We start from the raw sequence: 26,724 nt of genomic DNA on the forward strand, positions 1-26,724 counted from the left end.
AAAACTTGTTACTTTAACTACAATATAGAGCTTTTCGTTATAAATGACACAGTGTATCATTTAAAATTCTCGCAAAGTAAACAATTAGCGGAATAAAATTATTTCATGTAATCCAAAAATCAATTATCCTTCGCAACCTACTTGGTTACGCCACTTGGGGCGCTGTTGCGCAACCCAAGCGACAGAGAAATAAAATTTAAATTGTTTTAGAAATGTCAATATTTGATCATATGCAACGTTCCACGTTGTTTGTAATTTCACGGCGCCTATTCGCAGCGGTAACTGTGTTTGTGTAGCAAGAAATAAACATAAATCGTTGAAGCAAGGTAAATTTGTTTTGTGTGGATTAAGATATAACTAAATTTATGACGCTGGTCTATTAAAACTAGTTTGATACTTCGATGTTACATAGAACCAACTGATATCTAGGATACGAAGGAGATATATCGTTGTTCAGTAACATTATGGTAATTTACATAAAAATCTTTAAGAAATGGTTTAAACCTGATTTAATGACAACAATTTGCTGTTACCTGTACAAAGGTATGCATGTTTTAAAAAACTCAAGAGCTCCAAATTAGGATGTATATCGCAGTCAAAGTTTAGTGACATTTTATTTTCTATTTTTTTTTGGAATAGGCAATTTGCCAGGCTCGCCCATTTACTGAAATTCAAAATTTGCACTACTGTAACGGGATCTATAAAATTACAATACGATTTATTGCTAAAGCTGTTAACGAAAGTGCAAATTTTGAAGTTTGTGTTGTAACAACTAAAGTCAATGACTTAAGTGCACTTAAGTCAATGTATTTAAATGACTTGACTAAAGTCTTTTGACCAAAATGGCATGACTTGAATTAGGTCTTCTTTGTCAAATAGTTTGGGTTAAAACTGTTTATTATTTTTTGGTAAATGCTCATAATCTGACGAGTTTAACCAAATGTAGTTGAATAGTTTATTTTTATGTCAATGACTTGACTTTAACTTGACTTGCTCTCATAATGAAAAAATGACTTGTTTACAACACTGCAGTGTCCATTCTTGCAGTTTGTTTGACTTTGCTGTTCACATTTTATAAATGTTTTTTTAGTAGATGTAGCTCAATTATCTGGAAAAGTTAACCATTTAGGCATTTTTGTATGGCTCCTGTGCAAAATGGAAATGGTTTTTGGGGTGAAGTGACAGCAACTTTAGACTGGTGCGAGGAAAACTACTTTGTGACGCCTTATATTGCCGAGTTTTGTAAGTAAGTTTAAATTGAATGAACACACATATCATCTGGTTGTTAAGATGAAACTTATTTTATGTTAAAATTTGTAATTTATTGTGTAAAAAGGTTTATGTATAGCCAACGATAAAGTTTCATTGTTCATTTTCTGAATAGCAAATAAAATTAAAATTTGACTTTTCTTTTTGTATAATATACCAATAAAGCCAAAATACCTTTTAGAATTTTGTGTTGACCTGCTACACAAGGCCAACTACTAAGTTCTGTAAATGATTTAATATGAGTCCTGTCAAGTTTGAAACGAGGCGAACTAAAGCAGAAAAACTTAGGAATTTTACACACAACAATACGGAAAACTTTGCATCATCAAATATGATATTATGTAACTGAAGAACATATTTGGCAAACGAAAGCTGAAACGCGTAATCTAAAGCCCTATTTAAAAATTCGTAAGATAACTTAATGAACTCTAAGATTTGGCTTATGGCAATTAATTAATTTGGGTGTTTAAGTGTTGATAAACACGTAACAAGTCCATTGTATTTCAGGGAACACTATTAGCAATGTTATTATGATCATACCTCCTGCTGCATTTGCCATTCACTCGTGGAAAAAGGGTTTTGAGTTGCGTTACGTCCTCTCAAACTTGGCGCTGCTATGTAAGTTGTTTAATTTGGGTTTTCTGTAGACATAAAATTGTTAGATTTTTGTTTAGAACTTTGGCGCATAATGGCTTAAGGCTGTAGTTAGTAGAATGACTATCAAAGCCCATACAAAAGTAGGTAAGAATTTGGTGAACTTTCAAATAAATCCTAATATTCTTCATTAATTTTGAACTTCGGTTTAAAAAGTAATTTAAAAATGTAGTAAGAATACCAAAGCCCATACAGAAGTAGGAAGCCTATACAAAAGTATAGCTACCTACTTCTGTATGGGCTTTACCATTATTATGTCTTACTACAAACTCAAACCATTATGCTCCCAAATTAAAAATGAATTAATAGAGCTTCCACAAATTTTCTGGAATAAACAATTGAAATGTCCAGGCAACAATTAAAAGTAAGCAAGTATTTAGGAATATTTGGTTAGGCCTAAGAAATGTTTCAAACTAAACTGCAAAAAACTTTTACAATTACCTGATGTTTGTTTTTGTTATTCAGCTGTTGGTTGTGGATCTTGGATGTTTCATATGACGCTATGGTATAACATGCAGGTGGGTGCTGCTTTAAATCTAAAATACATGTGCCTAATTAGAGAGTAAGGGTATAAATAATTCACGTCAAAAACGCACCATGAAATGTATTCCCCTCTCTCCTCATGCTAAGTGGTGCAAAATTTATGTGTTCCATTCTAACTCATGTCAATCAATTGACCTATCAAGGAAAAAATAAATTTAGGTAAAATGTGAAAAAGATTGGCTACTTTTTATACAAAAATATGTAAACAGCCTAACATTTTTTATTGTTATTTAACCTTAATTATGTCTACATACTAAATCCTAAGAAAAATCTGTTATGAAAACTTTTATTATTAACTTGTTTTGACATTGTAATATTTAAAAACTAAAAAATCTAAACGTCTAGTTTTGCAGCAGAAAATTATGATAATCATTATTGTCTGGTAGATTGTTAGCATCTTGTTTTCATGTCTCTCTTATTTTTAACATTTTTTTTCGAAACAATACAAATTTTCTAAATAACTATCTTTGCAGCTTTAAAGGCTCAGCTTCAAATATTAGAAAAACAAAAAACAAGGACAGTACAGAAAAACATTTAAAAAAATATGCCAGATGACAGGACCAATAGGTCGAGATCAAAGTCAAAAGAAAGAGAAAAGGACAAAAACCGACAGCCGGGACGTTCAAGACGCGAAGATCGAGATAAAAGCAGGCACCGTAGCAGAGAGGTAGAAAATAGAAGAGGGTCTTTAAGACAAGAGCCGTTACTCGAATCTGCTCCAGGCAGGGAAGTAAACGAGTCGCCGAAACGCTTCTGGACCGCCATTATCTGTGTCGTCTGTTTGCTTATCATTATACTTGTGGTTGTCGGTTTCGTTCTTATTTTTGCTACGGGCGATGACGCCGTCGACACCAGCGACGCCGACACGCCAATGAAAGTGATGCGATATAAACTGCCCCCCGTACCGCCACCCCCACCCGTACCCAAACCTCCCCCACAGTCAAAAGAAGGACGCAGTTTGAAGTTCAGCGCTCAGGAGTGGAATATGATTCGGGGCGATTGTGGAATTCCTCGGGCCGAGCCCGACCTTTCCACGGCCTCTGGGAGGATTGTCAACGGCGACCAGGCCAAACCCCACTCCTGGTCTTGGCAGATTTCACTTGTCAAGTAAGTACAATAATTCTTGTCTGAAAAAAAAAAATCAATAAAGGTTACCATACTTAATTTTAGTTTACATGTATGAAATAAATAAATAGATGATTTATAGTAAATTTTATAGGAACCTCTTAAAACCAATAAAGCTATTTCATAAAATAAATTGTTATTGCAACACAAGGCACTGTTTTCGTAGCTGTGCAAATAAGAATATACCAATTTTTTCTTGAAAAAAATAAAAAAAACAGTTGACACATAAATGTTGCATAGTAAACTAAATTGTTTAAACAATGTGCATAACAAAATAAGTCTTTCCCATCTAAGTGGTTTTACTCGTTTTTTTAAGAAACCTTTGCAAACTGTTTACAGAGTTACCAGCAAGAAGCTGAATACACAATTTTATGTGTTATGCATATAAAAAATCCATGTTTTATTCATAAAAAAATAATAAAATAAAAGAGTTTGAAGGTATTCCATGAAAACTTTCAGTTTTCTAAACTAATTTTACTTCAGATACCAGAACTAATTCATATTTTTTTTGAGTGAAAGTTGTCAAAATGAACCAGTATTGTTAACAACTGTTTATATTTCAGGTACAAGGACTATGGCGGAGGTCGTTCATCCGTGCAGCACATTTGCGGGGGTACATTGGTGGGCCCCCAGTTTGTGATATCGGCAGCCCACTGCTTTCTTAACAGCCTACGTACCCGAGTAACAACTGACCCGTCCGGGTACAGGGTCATTGTCGGGGGCCACGATAAGGGAAGGCCGACAAGAGGGGCAAAGTAAGTAATCTATGTTGGTTGCGTAGTGGGCTTTGTTAAAATTGGCTCCGTATTGAGACTTTTTAACGGTAGTTTGATTTTTTAATAAGCATTCTCAAATGTTTTTTTTTAAATGAAAAGTTAGGGCATACAGGGTTGCCACAAAGTCTTTGGATTGAATTCCACTTAGAAAAAAATATTTTTTTTAATTTATTTATATATATATATATATAGTATCTCTCTTTGAGTTGTTACATTTGCAGCTTGAGTTGTGTACTTGAACCGTGCAGTAGTAAAACAAATTATACTATTTGTTTAGTAAAATTTACGCTAACCATGGTATTTAAACTGGCTTGGTTTTAAATGAAATACTAAATATGTCAAATCATCCAATTTTAGGTCATTTATGACATAGCGAGATGTTTTTTAATTGGTAAAATAGCAAGTCTTTGCAACACTAATTTATTTTCCTTAAAAATAATTTTTAAAAGATGTTTTAAAAAAATTAAAAATTAGGGCTTATACGGTGTTAACACAAAGTCTTGGAATCGTTAAATATCTTCGATTGTCTTTGAATTGATTTGTAGTTTGAAAAAAATCAAGTTTTTTCCAGTCGTTGAGTCATGTGTATAGGAAGTGAAGTGGTAAATAATTTTTTACTATTTCCATATGTTGACCATTGTGTTTAAACTGTTTAAGTTTTTAATAATACACAAAACACTTCTAAGGTTTCAAATTTAGGTTATTCAAAACCTATATATTTTTTCTTTGAAACGTCTTGGAATGTCTTTTCAATTAGTTTATTGTGTGGCAACCCTGCACATTTATGAATAATTTTTAATGAGAAATGCAAAAAGAAATATCTTGTGCAGCTGTTGGGTTTTCGTGGTAATACAAATGTAAAAAAATAAAACTGTGAACTAATATTATCACCAAAACATAATTGTAGCAGCTTTTTTAATCTGGGTGATATTAATCATCACTTTTTAGCAAATCCTAAACATAGATGTGACTAATTGGATATACATTATATTGAGTTCCTAGTTGAATTAATTGTGTTTTTTAACAAATAAAATATATATTTGTTTTGTCTTACCCAGTTAATACAAAGCACAAAAAGTTAGTTTGTTTATGATGATCTTTAGCTTTTTCTGACAGAATTAGGCTAATAAATAGATTGCAATAGAAATGTTTTGTACTGTAAAATGCGCAATTAATGAAGTTTTATTTAAAACATTAAAAACCGATAGTGTTTTATAATAATAAATTTCCAAAAAGGCCGAGTAGATCGATAAGCCAAAAAGGTCGAGTAGATCGACAGCATCTTGATTAAGACTTACTTCCTACCTTTTATAAGTGAAGCTTTGATTTGCTTCTCAGTCACACTAACTGAAGATGATACAAGTTTGTATCGAAACGTCTTAATCAAGATGCTATCGATCTACTCGACCTTTTTGGCTTTGAATTTTATTATTAAGCTACATTACAGATCCGTGCATAGTGTACCCAATAGTGTTTTGTTACCAAATTTTGGTTTTATTTCAAAATTTTCATTATGGTAGTATCATTTCCGAATTTTTTCCCCTTTAACAAATACTATTTAAAAAAATTGAAAATAATATAACTTTTGTTTGTATTTTTAGGTTGGTTGCTATTTCAAAGTTAATTCACCACCCTAAAAATAACCTGGCCACATTTTCAAAAAAGAGGCAGCTGCCTAACTATGACATAACAGTGGTAAAGCTTGCAGTTGGCTACAGACCGTCGGATTCTCAACCACTCTCTTCATTTGCTTGTCTTCCCAGACCAGGCAACGTTCCCCCTGTGAAGAAAAAGTAAGTTTTATAAAAAAAATTGTTTAAGCCTTTTCGAGCATTAAGAATCTCCAAAAAGAAATTTTTAAGACTATTTAAGATTAAGGATGTGCGATCATATCCTACCAAGCGTTAGTTTTAGTTCTATTAAATACTAATCTAAATTTAGCATAACAATCATGTATATAATCATCTACCTGATTTTTTTTCCTTGTTAAAAAATATTTTTTCAGAAAATAGCAAATTAACAAGTTTTTCCGAAATCTAGTTTTGCTAAATAACCCACAAAACAATAAATTTGACTGTTTCAGTTTTATTGTATTTGCTTTTTTGACAATTTAGGAGTAATGCTGTTGTTTGGTATTGTATGGAATTAGCAATGTTTTTGCCTAACATATTGGTTAGCCGTAATCACTATATGAAATCCCATACTTTGCACTTTTTAAACTTGTTCTTTTAAAACAGAACTTCTTTATTTAAGATAATCTTAATTTCTAAAAGTGTATATATATGAAATTACCCCTAAAAATCAAAGTTTTTTTTGTTAAGATGTTGGGTGACCGGTTGGGGAAAAACGCTGGACACTGGTTTCGATAAGGTTCTTAAGCAAGCGCCGCAAAAAATTGTGTCCAAGTCAAGGTGTAACATCTACTACAGGAAGATCACCTATGAATGGCACCTGTGTGTCGAAGAGGGTGACATGGGCACTTGTCAAGGTGACAGTGGCGGGCCATTGGTGTGCCAGGGTGAAGACAGAAAATGGACGCTGTACGGCGACACAAGTTTTGGGCCGACGCCATGCGCCACGAAGCCCACTGTGTTTGCCAATGTGGCCAAACTCCTTAGCTGGGCCTGCTGCTATATGGAGGACTACGGGCCATGTGCTAAAGTCCTGTGCACTCCCTAAATGGGCATTTTTTGTTGACTTGCTGCTTAGGCAGTACAAAAAGACTGTTCTGCAAGGTGTGGTTGGCGGAAAACAATATGTGTGCGGCTCAAACTGACACTATACTGTGAGATACAAAACAGAACCGCACATATTCATCCACAAGCCGTAACCACAATAAGAAGTGTTTTCATTGCGAAAGCAGACCAAAATCATACATAAAAACACTTTTTGAGCTTTACAATGTTAGGAAAAATGACATTTTGCCTAAGCTAGGGTCACAGAACTTCTGCCTGAAGGCCAAACCATGGGGTTTATTCTTTCAGGCTGTAACATATTTTCTTGGTGAAGTCAAAAAACAGTCGACAATAAATATTGTCCATTGCACGATTAGTGAAATTTTGATAAAATTATAAAATAAATGACAATACTTCCTTTGTTTAACAATGTTAAAGTCAATAAAGTTTGACTTAAGTTTTATATCTAATATGCTAGCTTTAGTCCGCAAGATATTTGGCTCTTCATTACAAAGTTCAGTGGCCCCCGGTCTAAATCAGCAGCATTTTCTATAAAAATTTAAATCTATTGTTTTACTAAGTGTGTGGTTCATTGTTTGCAAAAACTAGGTAATAAAAATATTTTTGTGTTGAGTTTTAATGTTCTTATGCAGTGGATTTGCCGAAAAGGTTATTGCATATGTTGTATTACTGCCCTTTTTAATATGTACAGTAATCCTAATGATTCCTAATGATATTTAATTCAACTTATCTTTTTAAGTTAATGAATGTTTTTTCAGAGTAACAAATACCCCATTTTTGACTGTTTGTTTTTATTTGCAAAATTTGTTGTGCCATGACTGTGTTCGCTGTATTTATTGTTGTATTAGAAACAGATTGTTAGCTGGACAATGTAGTTTAAGAGTCAGTTAAAGATTTTTTAAAGCATTTGAATTACAGAAAACCATGAGAATTTTTAAGCCAGAGGTAAGACACCAGGTATAAATATCACAGCACAAACGGATTTATTTAAAAAAAAAATATTTTTTTTAACATTAAAATTATTCCCAATTAAAACTGCAAAACAGTTGAGTAGAATAAATTAAATCAAATAACTTGCTTTAAAATGTTGATAGATGTGTTAAAATAGAAACATTTAATAAAGTTTTTTTTTAGTTGCTGGATGAGCTTCCCATGATTTATGGAACTTGTGTCTTTTTATATTCTTTGTAAGTATTTTTATAAGTTAACATGTTGCATGACACAATGGTCCTTTAAATCCCACTGTAATAAGATCCAGAAACATATTTTTTTCTAAAAACTGACAACCTAATTTTTTATTAACAAATATTTTAATACCCATTTAGAAAATGTATCCCCTGTATTGATATTCTAAACTAAATGACCATGCCCATTAAGTATAATATGCTCTATATACAAATGTGCAGCTTAATTAAAAAACAGGTCAGCAAAACTGCCTATATAAACAATACAAAACCATGTTATGTTTGTTATTGATTTTTGACAAACATCTATATGTGTCATGTGTCATTCAGGCATCACCACACTTGTCCGCCTAAAACACACAGTCAACGATACGTTGCTTTTCTGATCACATGCAGTGTTTCTGTCACCGTGATTTATTTGTTGTGGCCAAACCCGATCTTCCATCAAGTAAGTCCAACTTAAAAAGTTTTAGTCCAAAATAAAATTCCTAATTTTGTTGTTGTGCTGCAAAATTGTTTATATCAGTGGTCGGCAAACTGTGGGCCGCGAATTACTTTATTTTAAAAGTTGGTGTGGCATAGAATTTTTAAATTGGCTCAGCTGGGAAAGCCCTACGGCCTATGTGTCCAATCTGGCCCTGAGAGCCGAACTATATTTTTTGCCAACTTTAACTATATATAAACGAAAAATTTTTCCTTTTAAAGTATGTTTTACATTATGACATGGACTGTTTTGGGCATCAAGGTGCCGTGTAATATTCAACCTTCAAATTAAATATCCTCAATCCGCAACTGTTTCGTAGTGGGCCTTCAGTAACTCTGAAAAGAGTACTTTGGGCCGCAACAAAAAAAGTTTGCCGACCACTGGTTTATATATATATATATATATATATATAAATTCTGTTATAAAGTTGCGTTCAATAATAACTTTGCAGTCAGTGTATATTTGAAAATACTAAAGTAAGCACAGCACTGTAAGAATATTAAAGCCTATAAAGAAGTAGGTAGTTTTTTTAATATATCTTTATTTATTTTCACAACTCAACAAATATTCAAAATATTACCTACTTTTGTGTGGGCTTTGATATTTATTACATGTTTAACTACAACCTCCAACCATCATGCTCAACAGCCCCACATTATTTTTGTTCCTATCAGTTTAATAGCATGCATTTAGGTGTGTTATGGAAGTTTGGTGGCCTTGGTGTTGTATGAAGCAATCATAGCGTGCCGTAACCATCCCCCAATTAAACCGATTGTAATGATGTCAGCCATTTCTTATGCATTCGGATTCTTTCTTTGGAACATTGACAACCATTTTTGCTCAACTTTAAGGTAAGGGTTTATTATAGAAGGATTTAATTCGACATATTGTACATGTGGGCTGCCTAAATGCCGTGATTCATTTGCTGGTTTATCATGCCCAGCATATAGTCGCACTTAGGGTTGTCCAAAAATTTGATAGCAATTAAGTATCACCATTTTATCCATGACCAATTGACCATCCAATGCAGCAATCTTTACCTTTTTGTCTGAAATATTGGGTATCGCGATAAAATGTCAAGTATTGGACATCCTTAGCATGAACATAAAGCAATTTAAGGCAGATGTACCTGAATGGAAAAAGCATTTTTATTTTTTATAGATCTCTACGAAGCAACAGCAGTCCCTATAGTCCACTTCAGGTTACCACACAGCTACACGCTTGGTGGCATATTTTTGTGGGTTATGGAACCTATTTGCATGTCGTGTTTTCATCTTATGCAAGACTGCTACATCTGAAGAAGAACTGTGCCGTGAAGGTACCTTGATAGTTTAGATGTGTGTGATTCTTTTTTTACTTGTTAGTTTTACCAAGCATTTAAAACATGCAGCCAGCTGAAAGGACATTTTGTTTATATATCATTTTTGATCTGTTGCATGCTTTTTGTTAGGTTACAATATTACCTTTTAAATGTGAATTATAGAGAGAGATTTACAGTATACATAGAGCATTTAATAAACACCCTTTACAACTATACAGAATGTATACATTTCAAATATTAAACAATATGTGCCAGTTTTTATGAAGTTAAAATGGGATTTGTTATAGGGTGGCCAGTATGTGGGTTTTAACTAAATTAATTTATTATACAAGAAGTGTAGAACAATTACTCCCAAGCAAAGAACGTTGGTAAATATTGTAGCTAAATTAATGGTAATAATTTTCTCTTTTTTTGTTAATTAATATTTTTATTTTCAGAAATTGGGAGGATTTTGGCCTTACATGGACATTGAAAAGTGTGCCCCATAACAGAATAGTATTCATAATTTAACATGTGCTGCTTTTAACTTATTTAAACCCCATGGTATTGTTTGCACTAACCGGTTTTACAAACTTTGTACCTCCATTTACTGTTGTTTACTGTTTTATTTTTCTGCGAATTTTATTTTAATTGCAATTTAAAACAGTTTTTGTGTGAACTTTAGTCATTATTATATTATTTATGTGGACAGCGTTTGTTTTTTCAATCTTTGTGAACAGCCTATCCCAAACTGACATTGTTTTACACCTTTCTATTTTGAAGTTAAAAAGGGAAAATTATACTTTATTGCATGAAATTTAAACACTATGAAGCTCAATGGTAACATTCTAACAAATTACTTCAACATTTTAATGCTACTCTTTTATTTACAAAAACATAGGCCAAGAAAACCACCCATTAGGAATGAAGTAAAACAGTGGATGTCATTTTAGTTGGGTAAAATTAGTACACCAGAAGATTACAAATGCATTTTAAAAAAAATGAAGAATAAGGCATTTTAGGCAACACACAAGGCTAGAAACAGTACAACATAATATACGCTACAGACAAGAAATTGTGCATGATTGTATTAAGATTAGTTCAGACAGTGATTTAAAAGGAACATGTGTAACAAAATAATAAATATATACAAGACTTACAATAAATCAGGGGTTCTCAAACCGACATATGCATACCCCAAGCAAGATAAATTTTGGGGAATAAAGTTTGATTTACTTGCAATTTTACAAAGCAGTAATTTAGAGAAATAAATAAATCGTTGCTAACGTTTTAGTTACAAGCTTACTAACTGTAGCGTTTCGGCTAAAACGAGCATGCTGCACATGCTGATATTTTATTGCAAGACTTCAGAATGATTATATGAGTAGCAAACTACTAAATATTTTTACTATAACCAACATTTTGTTTTCATAATATTTGCTTGCCCTTGGAAGTACTCATGGTTTGATCAAATGAGCGTTTAGATTACTTTTCTACGTCCACGACCAAAACTACAGTAACTGTAACAAGTTTCCATTATCCACTATCATACTGATTAACTATGTAAGCCAAGATAATTTGATAAAAGTCAGCACTGATGCACAAATGTGCAGAAAAATTATTTTGGCAATTTATATTAAGTTTATACTTAGTTTGTAAATAAACCAAATTATGGCTTCTAACCCTATAAACATGTGTTTGCCTTATTGATTTATTTATTTTAAGGAGTACGCCATACATGTAGATAAGTTAAAGGGTATGCAGCTAAAAGTTTGAGAACCCCTGCAATTATTTTTTGCAGATTAAAGGACATTCATATAGTAAAAACATTTTGTGTGGAACTTTGAACAGTAAACATCTTTAAAACTATTTCAGTACCTGTGGACAAGCCAAAGTTTCAAATGCTCAATGCATATAAAATAGGCTGTAATGTACAAAAACTACAAAGCAAGTGTCAGTAACTTAGTCAATGCATAGTACGGTATACAACCCACAATATTGAAGAAGTACATTGAAAAGGAATACAGTGGATATCAAACTTAACTTGCATTACATTTTTCTTAACTTGCATTACATTCGTATATAAATAGTGCAGCACAGATGATTGCAATTCAGTGATCAAACGTCTTTCTTTCTAAAGGGTGTCTGTTTTAATGGAATATAGAACAGTAGATTTCATTTAGACTGGATGTAGCAATATAAAATCGACCTTTACCCAACTTTATTAGGGAATGTTAAGACCATGTATACTTTAAAGCACCAACAATCCATTCAAAACACAAATATGAATCAGTAAACATTCCTATTTATATTTTACAAAAGTAGCCTTAATAATATATATATATTATATATAACCTAATAGCAAGTAACGAAAGGTGTCTCAATAGCATTGAGTAAAAAAAGAAAATATATAAGACACATCACCCAAACCCGCAAAATGATAGAAACTTGCTTTCTTTGAAGAGAACTTGAAAGTTGCATTACCTTGTCAGGTTAATTCTATAAATCTGAAAATTAAAATTTGGAATTAAAAAAACACCCTTTAATCAAGAAATAAAAAACACCTGTTATATACTTCTATAAACTAACAATCTACTGAGACTGTTCTGTAGAGGTACCGTCTTAAACAAGCTACACATCTTCTGTTCAACCCTTAACACTGTAAGTTTAATTTGTTCCAAACTTTGGATTTGAGATGTAAAGACAAACTAAGCCTAAATTTATCAATAGCAAAAGTAATAAATGCCATTATGATAAGAAATTTTACTAATTAAAAATGACTTGGGTAAGTCTATCAAAAATATATACCACTTACTGAATTTCACAAGTTCAGTCATTGGATCGTCTAGGTTTTCATCCAAAGGGACGAGAGGAAACTTTATTAACTCGCTTGTGGCGCCCATTTCACCGGATGGCGGCATTGAGCAATATGCAGAGTCTAATTGTGTCAAGTCATTATCCAACTGTAAGCATTGTGTTTTCTGTTCTAAATGTTGCGAGTAGTCTACTTCAAAAGGCACTTGATTGTAAGCTCCAACTAAAAACTGTGAATTATGGTTTTCGAATCCCGTTGGAATATAGCTAGTAGCTTGGTGGTCCCATGCTTGACAAGCAGGGGCATAATGGTGGATTGGGAATGGAATGAAATGAGCATGCTCGCCAACATTTGGACTTTGTGGTGGGCTGTTAGGTGAATATCCACTTAACAAAGGAGAAACCATGGACTCTGTATGTTGCTCTGACGATGTATTTATATTTATGGGTTGAATGTCGATCTGACGCTGGGAAAATGATCCAGGTCCAGTATTTTGTTCCTCGACATCCACAACCGGTTCAAGCGTTGCAATGTCGATGTGACGTCGCTTGAAGTCATTACCTCCGAACTTCCACTTGTTTGGGCTGGTTTTTCTTTTGGGATTGTATTGTTGAACCGCTTCCTTTAAAGCCTTGCCAGCCTCGGTTAAAACTAGTTGGTCTGGTTTAACTGTATTGTAATGTAAGACTTTACCCGGCTGGTACTTCTCCTCCTCCCGTAAACGAAAGTAAAGCATTTCCATGTCGTCCAACAGATTGTACAGCCGATAGTTCCATTCGTCTTTTAAAATATCCACCCTTTTTACGTCATGGTACGAAAACTTAACAAAAACATATTTTTCAATGTGGTTTTGGATAAATATGGCATTGGCCACTTGCTTAAAAGCAGGAAGAAACATATCAATGTCGTTTGTTTCGGTCTCTTTGCAATTTTCGTTCAGTTCTTTAGCTTTTGGCGACCAAACAATAACAAGCTTATCGGCTTCCTTCAAAGCCTTTTCCATCCAGCAGACGTGACCTTTAACGACCTCTGTCTCATTCCAAAGGTGGAATATGACCCGGAATCCAAGATCGTTTTGTAAAACGTTGGCAAACTTTAAAACCACATTAGTGTGGTCTTCGCAGTCTGGGGCATAAAGCAGATAAAGGGATTCCGGTTTTTCTGGCACTTCTGGCTGTTCGTCCTGCTGAGTTCTTTCAATCGGTCTGTTTCTACCTTGCTCAACTTGACAGAAAGTTTTAAATCGGCCCCGTTTGTAAAAGTAGACCATGAAACAAGCGCTGGTGAAAATGAGAACCCCAAAAATGACCAGCACACATATTAGGGCTTCCATGGAAATTGTAGATTTACATTGGCTAAGCGTAATAACTTTGGACACCCTGATTCCATTGCGATTGGAACCCCAAGCAGAAATCGAGTAATTCCTGTTCAAGTCAGGAAGCTGAATGTAAAGCGTATCTTTGGGCGACAAGTTTTCTTTTAAAAAAACCTGGTCACAGAAGTGTGTCTTGTTGTTTTTGAGACCACAGAGTAGCACGGTTGCATTTCCGAAAGCTAACGGCACGCTGTACTGAAAGACCACCGTGTGATTATGACACAACACTGATGTTGTATTTGTCCAAAATTGTTGCATTAACCTGCACTTTGTAACGTTGGCCATTCTTCTGTCTTTACAATCCGGGACAGCAATACTAAAGGCAAGGAAACTATCGTCAAGATCATAATCGGGAAGAGGTAGACCTGAAATTTGAACTTCATATTTATCACCTGGTTCAACGATTGTCTCGGTACTGCGGCCGAAGCAGTCGTAAAAAAACTTGGCGAAAATGTGTTTGTAGAAATCCATCTCGGTGCCAATGCAGTAATTGATGGTATGATTGGGCAGCTCAAGTTTCTCGGAATTTACGATTGTGATGTGGTAACCTTTAGTGAACTTTACTGTCCCGTCGTGGGTTGGGCCCCATGAGAAGTTTAAAGCCACATGTTGTGAGCTGTTGTCCTCATCCCAGTAAAGATACCATTCGGTTTTGCGCTCGAACAGATCTTGTTTAGGTTTTGAAGGGTTTGGTCCTGTTCCTTTACATTGTTCCTGTATTTTGCACGGAATAAAGTTTCTTGTACCCTTCTCTTTATCGTGTCCTCGTGAAAATGTGGAACAATTGTTGGAGCATTGTTCTAATGCACTTCCTTGAATGAGAAGCCCCAACAATACCACAATTAAAGCAAAATTCATTTCGGCTGGCTTTGCCTAAGCCTAAAACAGAAGAAAGCATTATAAAAAAATTAAACTGTTATATGATTATTTGCATTAAAGGCACAAACAAGTTTCCAACAATGTACAATGCAGCCCATCAACAAGCTAACTGAAATAAGAAAAACAATAGACATGCCATTTAAACAATTGGTACATTTGCTGAGCCAAAATGTTCACTTCAATTTAACTTTAAATGTACATGCTGGGTAAATACTGATTAAAAATGATATTTACAATTAAAAGTGCGTTTTTTCATTATAGTTATAAATCGTAAAAAAAACACAATTGTTAAAAACATCTATAGTCAAAACACACTTACATACAGTTTTACAGCTTTATAGCTAAAGTGCAGAAATACTTAGAAACATCAACATTAGAACACGAAAAGAAAGAAATGCAAGCAGCATACAGAATTGTTTACTAGATTGCGCACAAAGTTAGGTAGAGAAACGTTAAAGAACTTATGAAGATAAACATGTACACAAAAACAAAGCAAGTGCTAAAACAATTGCAAATAATAATTAACAGTGGAACATAAAATGGAAGAAAGGGCAGGTAGTATAAATACACTCGACTGGTTATGTAACAAGATATGCATACATAGTAATTTTAAAGTAAGAGCTTTATATTGAAATAATTAAAATGTAATAATTCAGTACTCTAATACCTGAGTTGGTGCTCTACATAAGTTTATAGTAATAGGCATTCACGCTCCAAAAAACATCTTAGCACCTAACAACATGGCTTCAGCAACAAGTCCAACAGTTAATGCTTGGTAAACAACACAATAGCGCAATAAAAACACAGCGAGGAAATATGGGGGCATGTTTGAACTACATTAAATCAAAAAAACTCTGGTAATGTTTAATTAACCAGACTTTTTTGTAACTTTGCGCAGAAAGAAAATCACAATACAAGTTATTAGGGCTACTGGGCTGTCTTATGGTTAGCACCTGGCATTATTGTACTATGTATATACATAATTAAATAAATAAGCATTTGGAACCTCTTGACTAATAACACTGCAAACATTAGTGGTATAAAGAAACACACCACCGTCATTGTATAGATGCAAATCGTGGCCAAAATGAGAAACAACAGGATATTATTTTTACGTGGGTGCATTGGTTTCAAATTACAAGGAACACTTTGTTCCATTGTGTTGGAAATTCCAAGGGTTTGGCAGACCAAAAGAGGGCATTAGGAGAATATAAACAAGTGTGTAACCACACCTACTCTATATTCTAATGTTTTAAACAGTTGAACTTGTCTCTTATTTTTTACAATCATATGGCTTTGTTTCGTTTTTGACTTGCGACAGGTTTATACTTAAGACCGTTTTTTTAAATAGTAAAAATATATAATGAAATGAGACTTTTTAATGACCAAATTACATAAAAAACATATTTTTTACTAAAAACAAGATGCTAACTGTTATACATCAGTTCAAGATTTTTATTTAACATATAAAGATTCACTTCCAATTTTTTATAACACAGTTTCAGACTCATTGGTCATGGATATATATCTTTCATTTAAGTACTTTTTTATTGTATTGCAAGGCAATGGAGGCTTGGTTGTGCGAAAATTACACACTGTGTCTTTCATTGCACCACTATCATTGCTAAATCCGGAATCGTAATTTATATCTTCTGTATTTGCCACAGATTCGCCGTCACTTATGTCGCAAAGTTTATTCAAGTCACTCTGTGAAAAATATTCGCTTTGCTCACTTAGAGATTCCAAAGATAAATCCAAAAAGTCTTCAGCTTTTAAATTATTTTGACTTTGATTAGCACCCAGGCAAAGTGGTTCAGGTCCTGATGAATACAAGCTGATTCTTTTACTACCTCTTTCCGGAACCTTCTCAAGTGACACACAAGTTAAACTTGTTTCACTTCTATCATCAAATGTTTCAGAAGGTGGTAAAACTGGTGCATTTTCTTTTAATTCATGAACTTCATTGTTGCACTGGTCAGCATATGCTTTTTTTAAAGCCCTGCAAAGGACTTGACCATGCTCAGTTTTCAAGCAATCATACAACTCTTTTTTTTCAGCCAGATTATATTGATTGATTTCGGTTAGGTAGAAAAACAGCTCTTCAAATTCTTTCATGAGATTAAAGCAGCGATATGCATGATTGGAAAAATTGCAGTGTTGGAGGTAGTCAAACATACCAAAATAATACCTGTTTTTCTGGATTGGTTCACGGCAAATCACAGTTAAAACCTGCTGAAATATTTTATCACAGTAGTTTTCAGAAAGAGTAACATTGCCCTGAAGTATTTCCTGATAAAGACATTCTGCTTTTGGCGACCAAATCACGAGAACTTTGTCGGTTTCTTTAAGTCTCTTTTCAGCCCAAGTTTGGATGCTTTTAATAATTTCCTTTTCTTCATTAAAAGGACAAATCACATTAAACTGTAGTTCTAAAACAAGATAATTGAAAAACATCCCTAAAATGTATTTTGGTGAATCCTCCAAAAATATAAAAAGCAACTTTTCATTTGGTTTAGGATGTTTGAAAATAGTCTCCGTAACTGCTAATTCAGGAATATCCAGTGTTGAGTAGGAGGCAGATCTTTTCTTGCTGATATATCGGCATAAAACTGAAACTGAAATCACTGTCACAAGACACACAGATGCATAAATATACCATTTTGATTCTGCTGCACAAAAATTCACATATATCAAAAAATTAGGGTCCGAGTAATAGCCATTTTTGCATTGTATAAAACTGGTATAATTCCCAGATAAATTAAGACTTTGTGGAAGAGTTATTTCTACAGGCCCTTTCAGAAGAAATGACTTGTTTCCTGCCTTGAAGCACTCTGTAAAAGACTCAGGAATTTTGTTTTTAAAAGGGCAAAACAAAATACTAAAAATCAAGCCACACTCCAGCGGTATTGAATAGCTGAACCCAACCCTACGGGTTTGGCAGTCATAAGTGACTTGTGATGAATTGTACGTCGCCTTTGAAATGCAGTAGCTAAGGTTTTTGAGGTCATTTCTCCAGCAATCGGGAACATAATACTTAACTCTTTTCATACTGCTTTTGGATGGAAGACTCGTGACATTAATTCTGTATTTGTCGCCTGGATTGATTTGCAATTCACTTGAACTCTCAAACAAATACAAAAACTTGTCTTTAACATTCTTACTAAATACTAGCTTTGTTTGATTGAAACACAAATACTTCTTAAAATTTTTAGAAGGCATGTTTGTGTGAAATTGGGCGGCAATTTTTCGTATGGAGATTTTAAAGCCGACCTGATTTACCAAGAGCCTGTTTTGCGTAAACATACAAATGATCCTTAGAGAAATTTTCGACACATTTGTTTTTTGCTCTTTGTGCATACAGTAACCAACTTTAACATTAGGAACATCAACATCAGCATTATTGTGGGGACATGGGTCATTTTGAATATGGTAATGAACCTTGCTAGAGACTCTACCTTTGCAAGAATCTGACAAAAAACCATCGCATTTTAATGCACAATGCCCGGCACAAAGGATAAACAGTAGGACAAGGTATACTTTGACCTGGTGCATAGTTGGATTGACAGTTAAAAGCAGGGGTCACAAGGTTTGGCAAACTGAAGGGCTTGGCTTGTTTCTTGAGCAAATTAAAAAACATGTGGCGTTTGAATTGCCCTGGTACAAATATTTGCACAGATAGATACTCAAGTGCTGTTTGTGCTTAAGGGTAAACTTCACAGTTCATAAGCTTCTGTTAAAAGTTCAACTTCATGAAGATATGGTTTGTTTGTAAAGACAATGTTAGAAAACTTTATAAAGCCCCAGTTTTTAAGTAAATAAACAAGATACACAGTGAATTGATAGCTTTTCGAAGATAGCTTTTCTTCTAATTTGTCCGGTTTTCACCAAATGTAGAAGCAGAATGCCATTTTCCAGCTTTTGTCAACTTTCTTTTAGGAACATTTTATTCTTACACAACAAAACTTTTATAGTTAAGCAAGCAACCCTATTATCTATGGAAACAAAAGAAAAACATTTTAAAAGTTGTGAAAAAGCAAAGCATAGGAAGCTTAATATCCTTTAGGCAAAAACATTGGTTAAAATCCACACATTGATTAATTCATTGTGAATTTGGCGAGTTAAACAAATAGCCCTTCTTCGTTTAATCAATACAATTAGACAAACAAGATTTTTAAAATATAGCAAAAAAGCATCACTAAAACGGTAAAAAATAAGCAAATACAAAATATCCAAGTTCCAGGATTAACACAATGGTTATAATAGTAAATATATATTAATTGGTTTCAGGCATGTTGATTTTGCAATTTATGCCACCGGGACATTATGTTTATTTAGCAGTTTGTTCGCTGATTATACTGTGCCATATTCAAATTATTTATAAAATCCAAGAGCATTGCAAACTGTAGAAACAAAGTAGTCAATAATATAAGCATAAAACACAAAAATAGTTACTAATATTTAAAATAATAACTTCAAGAAAATTGATCATATACACAAAAAGCATTCAGTAACATATATTGCAAAAGTTAAAAATCTCATTGGCAAAGACACTTTTATTTATGATATCATACTGCATGGTGTACGTTTAACAAAATAATATTTTGATCATGCCACAATTAAAAACACATCACAATGGCCATTTTTATGATAAAGGGTGCTACAAAACAGTTTTGACTGTAAACATTGCAACATTTAACACTATTAAAAGCTAAGAAAGTACGTTACATATAAAAGACATGTTGGCAAGTATTCTCATAAAAACATTGCAAATAAAAAATAAGACATTTCTGTTAATGCAGAGAGATTCAATAAATATAACTTTTCAGTTGTTTTACATAACAGATAAGTCAGTCTTGGTTAAGTTTAGAAAAAGTGTAAGGCAAGATACAAGATAAAATTACTGCCAAATTAACTACTTTTTAAACAAACAATGCTTTTTGTTAATGTTAAATATGTTTTTTTTTTGTCAATGAAATATAATGCTATATTCTATACTAATGAAAAACCTGACTAGCACATCAAATACAAACACCATCATCGTTAAAATGAAATGAGGATGCATGAATTGAAGCGTCATCCTCAATGGGATTATGCATGCAGAACAAGGCATTAGCAGCTCCACTAGGACCGATTATATGAACTGGTGGAGCCATTTGGTGCCTTAAAGGTTCTACTTGATTTTCACAGGGAATTCTCGGCGGATTTGGTTTTGGTTTAGGTTGCTGAGATGTGGAAGCAGTGCTAAGACCTGACACTGTTTGTTCCGAACACCGACTGATCTCAAGACTCTGGAAAGAATCGTTTGTCCCACCCAAAACGTCCTCCGAATGGCAAACGGGGGTCTCTGTTAAAGCGCTTATTTCAACCGACTCAAACGTTGATTCTGGCATATTGGAACTCGTATTTGCCACACTCCTTGCGTGATTCTTGATTGGAACTTCTCTATCAAATGTTAGTTTTGAATCTGTGCTAATGTCCAAGGTGTTAAAATCCTCTGTTGAACTTTGAGGTGTGTGACACATGTGGCTAGTACCACTTTCTGTCAGTGCGCTAATTTCAACCAAATTAAATGTTGATTGCGGCATCTCAGAACTCGTATTTGCCACACTCCTTGCGTGATTCTTGATTGGAACTTCTCTATCAAATGTTAGTTTTGAATCTGTGCTAATGTCCAAGGTGTTAAAATCCTCTGTTGAACTTTGAGGTGTGTGACACATGTGGCTAGTACCACTTTCTGTCAGTGCGCTAATTTCAACCAAATTAAACGTTGATTGCGGCATCTCAGAACTCGTATTTGCCACACTTCTGGCATGATTCATGATTGGCATTTCTCCATCTAATGTTAGTTTTGAATCTGTGCTGATGTCCAATGTGTTAAAATCGTCTGTTGAACCTAGAGAGGTGTAGCTTTGCACAAACGCCCCACCTGCAGTAACAGTTCTAGGCGGAAATGTTTTTTGGATATCTTGACTATTGTGGGTATAACATTTGTTAACTGGATTGTGTTGAATAATCTTATCCAGCTGTGGTATGTTTTCTTGGTTTTGGGAAGCATCTAACTCAATACTAGTTTGAATTCTTTCTTGAGACATGTTTCTTGGCACTTCCCCATTCCAAACTTCAACGCTTCTTTCAGGATTTTGATGGAAATGTTGACTGTTTTCTTCTTTAAAATTGGAATGTACTCGATTCTGTTGAATGGTGTTCGGGATCTGAGATAGGGTTTGTCGATTTTGGCAAATATTCAAGTCTGTATTGCTTTCAAGGTCATCTTCTTCTTCTTGAATAGCTGGTGAGGGAGCAACTTCAAACATATTTTTTGGGATATTTTTAATTTCCTCATTATGCTCGAGAACAGTTTGAGTTTTTTCACGCTGAAACCAGTCTGGCTCTTTTTTGACAATTGCTGTCATTTCTGAAATCAGATTTTTCAATGTTGCGCCAAACTTGGTTACATTGGGATTGAAACACTTGCTTGGTTCAACTTTTTTAAGTAGAACATCTTTACCAGGCTGATCAGGGGAAATGTCCATCAAGTGGCAATACAACCCCTTTAGTTGACTCATAAGGCTGAATTTGCACATTGATTTTTCGCCAAAAACAAAAGGAACATCTGCTTCCGAGCAGTAGTTGAAATAAACCGAGCAATATTTTCCAGTGTTTTTTTCCAAAAACAGGTCCTTCTTTACCTGCTTCAAAACAGGGGTAAACAAGTCCTGTTTTTCGCAGTCGGTGTGTGAATATTTGTCCCATCTTGCCTTTGCACCCAGCGACCAAACAAAGATGGACTTGTCCGGCGAGTTTATTGCATTTTCTATCCAAGCACTTTTGTCCTTGTAGATGTCATCCTGCTGCCAAAGTTCAAACATGACTTCAAAGCCGAGGTCTTGATGTAGGAAGGATGCGAATGCTTGAACAACCTCCAGGTGCTTCGGATGATCGTTCACAAAAGCAAGGTAAAGTTTCTTGCATGGTTCTGTCAGGGCGTAATTCTGAGCATCGTAAATCACGTTTGGTTGAGAATTTTGTGTGTCATTCCTAAGCTGATGAGATGTTAAGGATTCTTTGCCTTTTAAACGGCGCTTGACAAAATACAAGGCCAAAAGGAATATCACAATTGAAACAGCTGCAGCAAATGTCAGACCAACAATTAGTGATAATTGAGAATTGTCACATTTTTCAAACATTACATCAGCAAATGCTTTGTTCGATAAATCTGAATCACCGTACAGCTCAATCTTTATTGCTTTATCAAATCGAATAGTATCAGGAACAGTAACAGAATACTTATCACTCGACAGTGGAACCTCCTGATTTAATAAATTAACCATTTTTTGGTCAAAACCTTGACCATATCCTGATACCAACAAATTTGCCACTTTTCCCAATGAACTTGGGACATTATACGCAAAGATAAAGGTGCGGTTATTGCAATCTGTTTTCAAAACTGTTACTTCAAAACAAGTGTGGAACTGCTTCATAAGTTTATCTGTGCAATTCGGAAATTGTACTGCTCTACTGGACGAAGCATCTCTGTGTAAGCTGTGCGGAAAACTTGTGATTGTTACATTAATGATGTCCCCAGGGCCTATCCTAGTATATCTGGATGTGCCGTAACACGCGTAGTGAAATAAAACATTGCTGTGATTAAAATAATCCATTTTGTTGTTCACACAAAACACTTTAGTGGTTACCGATGGCAAAGTTTTTGGGCCTTGTTTGGAGATATTCAACAAATAAAAGCGCAATTCATTAAAGCTGAAGTCCAGCCCCGGTTTCCAGGTGATATTTATTGCTGGGTGTGGCATACCTTTGATGAGTTTTATCGTCACAGAAGATGGCATACTCACAGAACCAGTATCGGAGAGCAAGGGACATGACGAGACGTTGTTGAAAATGGAACAAGAAATCGGTGAACTTTGACCTTTTATGACGGATGTTGATGAGCAATTGTTGGCACATTGGTTGGACGCAACGATGGTAAAGTGCAGAAGCAGAATTGCAGCCAACAATGATAGACAGATTGCCATTAAAAAAAATAAACAATGCTATTCTGCTATATAGGTCCTATTAGTTACATGTTTCTGAAGACAAAATGTGAACAAAAATATTATTATTTTTAGCAGACAAAAAATAATAATATAACATGAAATACCATATTTTTTTTAAATAAAACTAGAAAATGACGAAAAAAAGGATTTTTATTCCACAACGTACACACCAAGAGACTATAGGCTTATAGACAAACAAATTGTGAATCATTTTTTACGCTGGTCTACAATGCTACCACTTTTTTTACAGCAATGATACTAGTTGTCCGATTTGAAATTTTGAGGCATAAATAAATAGGGGAGAAGGACTAAAATAATACTACTTAACCGACGTTAACCCAAACAATGTACGTTGCACTATTCATTGTGTGGCAGGATTCTAGATCACTAAGAGTAAGACCAGCGCCAAAAATCGGCGCTGGTCTAGAATCCTACCACAGTTATGAAATCAACGCACAAAATTGAGTTAGGTAGCGGGTTAGCGTTTGGGTGTGGGTGGGTCAAGTATTATTATATTCTTTATTTAATAATAAGACTTGACCCACCTTAACCCAAACGCTAACCCGCAACCTAACCCAAATAATGCGCGTTGTGGTAGGATTCTAGACCAGCGCCCAAAAATCCTTTTCAAAACCCAACAATGCATTAACGCATTTCGTCTTTTCACAAAACTTGGCGTCACAATAATTACCTACCCAGTAAACACAATATAATTGGCTAAACAAAAACAATGCTTTACGAAATTAGATATACATTATTAAACAATCACCATTCGTTCATCTTAACATTTAGTTTCGCTGTTTTTGTGAAGCTAGGAAATCGAAACTTGCGTCATTACGTTGGGAAATACCCCAAATACAATGGCTGGCAAACTTTAACATATGCATGCAACTATTAAACAGTGCCGATACTAAAATATACCGGACCACAAGGACAACAAGAATGGCAAAGACCTCTTGGACCTATCGAATGGATTGTTAGGTTCCTTACGATAAATTACAAGAATCGAAAGAATCAATAACATCTAAGGATCACATATTTACTTACAGTTGGAGACTGTTTGGGTAGGTTTTGGGACAGTTTTTGGCCTTTGTGAATGGTTCTAGCAATCCTTGCAATCCTTGCGGTTAATTTTAGCGATTCTTGTGATTCTAGCGATTCTGTACATTTCAAAAGTAACATAGCGTACGACTTCTACAGTCAATATAATTACTGCTAAAAAATTAAATTGTAACAAAGGAGATACTGTAGGAGATACAGACAAAAAAATGATGCTGAATGCGTTTTTTTACGGAGAATTAATGTATCGGTTGAAATACCACATATAACTTGAAAATAAATGCCATGTTGGCAACAACAGCAATATATGATAGGGTTTTCTTTATCACAAATGGAAGTAAAAATATTGTATTTAAAACAAAAAGCGCTCTTTCGCCACCTTATGGTATACATATTTAAACAGAAAATAAGCACTCGTATTTACTTCTGTAAAAATGAAAGTAAAATGTGTTTAACGGTTTATTTATAAGAAAATAAAGCAGGGCGCTGTAATGAAAGGTTACGTGCGTATTTTATTAAGGCTGGCTCTGGCTAATATAGTGGGACAAACACGGGGAACCGTTTTATTACGTGAGCTTGCGGTTTAACAAAACGTTAGTCCATTTTTAAATAGGTTGTCATTGTTCGATAATGGAAAAATCTGTAATTGGTCGCTTTGTGACCTACGAGTCAGAGGTTCGCAACACCCTGCAGTAGAATTTCAATCAAGTAATCTGACTTGGCTGATACATCCGGTTATACAAGACGTCAGTGAACTCACAGGCTCCGCTCAATACTTTCAAAACCCGCACAAAAGGAAAGCATCAGCTTGGTTATAAGAGCGTTTCCAGTAAACATGGCCACCCAAAACTATATTTTTTACTACTATGTGTAAATATTTTTTTTTCGAACTTCTATCCGTTTTAACGAAATCAATTCAGCCATAATATGGGTTGTATTTACATATAGGCCCACTTGGAAAAAATACTTTGTAAACTCATAAGCTTGTGCCGTGTAAAAAAGTGTGGCGCTCGTCTAGAATCCTACCACAACGAACATTATTTGGGTTAGGGTGCCGGTTAGCGTTTGGGTTTGGGTGAGTCTAGTAATAGTGTTAAACAATATTACTTGACCTACCCACACCCAAACACTAACCGACACCCTAACCCACATATTATGCATTGCTTAATAATCATTTCAACGTTGTGGTAGGATTCTAGACCAGCGCCAAAAGTGTAAATCAACCATAAATGCACTTATTTCGAGCAATATACAATTATCTTCTATGTGCCCAATAAACTTTTTCGCGGGATTAGACTGAATTCAGTTGCAATTTTCGCGCGAGGTCGCTCGAGAACAACAAGTGTTTTCAGGATTAATTGTTTTATTAAGTCTCGTAATGACGTAACTATGTGATGTCATGCCTAAAACAATTTTGTCCCCCAAACAAAATTCTGCCTCTGGCCCTGCTTGATAAACTATTGTTAAACAATATTAATAAAATTAGAACGTATTTCAATTTTTTCACGCAATCGTGACATAACTTTGTGATGTCATCCCTAGAAAAATTCTTGCCCCAACCAAATAAAAAAAATATTCTGGAACTGCAGTTTGTATACCATCATCGTTATTAACACTTTCTTTGTTTTACGGTTATATGATTATTAACTTAATAAAGCTTGACACATAAAGTTATACCAGGCCAGCGATCATCACGCTATACAGTTATTCCGTCCTTCATGAAACAAAGACCACTTTCATAAACCCACGTTTTTGTACAAATTTACAGTTTTTTTAATTCTCTAGCAAGTTACGGCCGTCAGTAGGTTAAAGTAGAACAAGAAACGTTTAGATCAGGAGTTCTTAACCAGGGGTACGTGAAGCACCAAAGCAGGAGGTACGACATGCAGTGTGGGATTATGCGCTAGTTATTTGTGTAGAATGCGTAATTTACGAAAAGCAACAACAAAAAGTCATTAGTAAATTGACTGATTGTTCGTGACGTGTTGTAAATATTGTTGAACTTACAAGACGTAAGATATAAATAAATTGCGTTTAAATCCTAATATTACAATTTTATTTACTTCTGTTGGCCATTGTAGATAGGTGGTACGAGCGCTAAAAAGGTTAACAAACACACGTTTAGATTATCTGTCTTGTGGCCCTGAGTACGTTGAACAGTTTGTTTTCGACTTTTTATCTACAGAAAAACCGCTTTCATATCAAGTTTTGAACAAGCGGAAACACGATAGCGATGTCGGGCTGTGTTAGCAATATTTACACACGAGTGACATCACTGCACTGTTGGCCAGATGCGCGACTTTCGAATGTAATCCTTACATTACATGGCAAGCAGCGTCTTCTGTATGAACAGGAAAGTGGAAAAATGTCTTTGATCTGTCACTTGAGACTGAATGGTAAACAACATATCGATACTATAAATCAAAAACAGCTCCTCTGGTAATTGTAATTGTTAACCAACGTTTCGGCAACCTATGCAAGCCGCCTTCGTCATTCACCCTGACGAAGACGATT

General features: G+C 34.6%; 5 protein-coding genes across 6 annotated transcripts; 2 read left to right on the forward strand and 3 right to left on the reverse strand.

Annotated features, from left to right (window-relative positions):
- Positions 1-1,094: 1,094 nt before the first annotated feature.
- LOC146146622 (alkaline ceramidase 3-like) lies at positions 1,095-11,000 on the forward strand. Of its 2 annotated transcripts, none has more exons than XM_083387184.1 (8): positions 1,095-1,242; positions 1,777-1,887; positions 2,389-2,441; positions 8,198-8,250; positions 8,578-8,695; positions 9,425-9,582; positions 9,893-10,049; positions 10,490-11,000. In XM_083387184.1, the coding sequence occupies exons 1-8, from the start codon at positions 1,140-1,142 to the stop codon at positions 10,538-10,540; spliced, it is 804 nt and encodes a 267-aa protein (XP_083243310.1). In that variant the 5' UTR covers positions 1,095-1,139; the 3' UTR covers positions 10,541-11,000. The 2 variants fall into 2 exon arrangements, with proteins under 2 accessions (XP_083243310.1, XP_083243311.1); XM_083387185.1 differs by having other exon boundaries at positions 1,139-1,246.
- Positions 3,011-7,046, forward strand: LOC146146623 (chymotrypsinogen B-like). Its single transcript, XM_083386734.1, has 4 exons — positions 3,011-3,573; positions 4,155-4,346; positions 5,969-6,160; positions 6,689-7,046. The coding sequence occupies exons 1-4, from the start codon at positions 3,011-3,013 to the stop codon at positions 7,044-7,046; spliced, it is 1,305 nt and encodes a 434-aa protein (XP_083242860.1).
- Positions 11,001-11,963: 963 nt separating the features above from the next.
- Positions 11,964-15,095, reverse strand: LOC146146624 (interleukin-17 receptor A-like). The gene is made up of 2 exons (XM_083386705.1): positions 12,847-15,095; positions 11,964-12,538 (listed from the first exon to the last, which is right to left on the reverse strand). The coding sequence occupies exons 1-2, from the start codon at positions 15,077-15,079 to the stop codon at positions 12,531-12,533; spliced, it is 2,241 nt and encodes a 746-aa protein (XP_083242831.1). The 5' UTR covers positions 15,080-15,095; the 3' UTR covers positions 11,964-12,530.
- A 5-nt stretch (positions 15,096-15,100) lies between these two features.
- On the reverse strand, positions 15,101-19,088 carry LOC146146625 (uncharacterized). Its single transcript, XM_083386706.1, has one exon. It carries the CDS (start codon positions 18,650-18,652, stop codon positions 16,589-16,591), a length of 2,064 nt encoding a protein of 687 aa, XP_083242832.1. The 5' UTR covers positions 18,653-19,088; the 3' UTR covers positions 15,101-16,588.
- On the reverse strand, positions 19,086-22,877 carry LOC146146626 (uncharacterized). The gene has a single exon (XM_083386704.1). The coding sequence runs from the start codon at positions 22,759-22,761 to the stop codon at positions 20,119-20,121; it is 2,643 nt and encodes an 880-aa protein (XP_083242830.1). The 5' UTR covers positions 22,762-22,877; the 3' UTR covers positions 19,086-20,118.
- Between the last annotated feature and the right edge of the window lie 3,847 nt (positions 22,878-26,724).

Source organism: Ascidiella aspersa, chromosome 4 (genome assembly GCF_963924565.1).
Source record: "Ascidiella aspersa chromosome 4, kaAscAspe10.2, whole genome shotgun sequence".
Lineage (NCBI taxonomy): Eukaryota > Metazoa > Chordata > Ascidiacea > Phlebobranchia > Ascidiidae > Ascidiella > Ascidiella aspersa.

Excerpts from the sequence above, each read along its gene's own strand:
- LOC146146625 (XM_083386706.1), bottom strand. The coding sequence starts at position 18,652 with ATGCACCAGGTCAAAGTATACCTTGTCCTACTGTTTATCCTTTGTGCC.
- LOC146146623 (XM_083386734.1), top strand. The coding sequence starts at position 3,011 with ATGCCAGATGACAGGACCAATAGGTCGAGATCAAAGTCAAAAGAAAGA. Across the intron at positions 4,347-5,968 it reads AGGCCGACAAGAGGGGCAAA|GTTGGTTGCTATTTCAAAGT; the intron begins GTAAGTAATCTA and ends TTGTATTTTTAG. Across the intron at positions 6,161-6,688 it reads GTTCCCCCTGTGAAGAAAAA|ATGTTGGGTGACCGGTTGGG; the intron begins GTAAGTTTTATA and ends TTTTTTGTTAAG.
- LOC146146626 (XM_083386704.1), bottom strand. The coding sequence starts at position 22,761 with ATGGATTATTTTAATCACAGCAATGTTTTATTTCACTACGCGTGTTAC.
- LOC146146624 (XM_083386705.1), bottom strand. The coding sequence starts at position 15,079 with ATGAATTTTGCTTTAATTGTGGTATTGTTGGGGCTTCTCATTCAAGGA.
- LOC146146622 (XM_083387184.1), top strand. The coding sequence starts at position 1,140 with ATGGCTCCTGTGCAAAATGGAAATGGTTTTTGGGGTGAAGTGACAGCA. Across the intron at positions 1,243-1,776 it reads GCCTTATATTGCCGAGTTTT|GGAACACTATTAGCAATGTT; the intron begins GTAAGTAAGTTT and ends ATTGTATTTCAG. Across the intron at positions 8,251-8,577 it reads TGTGTCTTTTTATATTCTTT|GCATCACCACACTTGTCCGC; the intron begins GTAAGTATTTTT and ends TGTGTCATTCAG.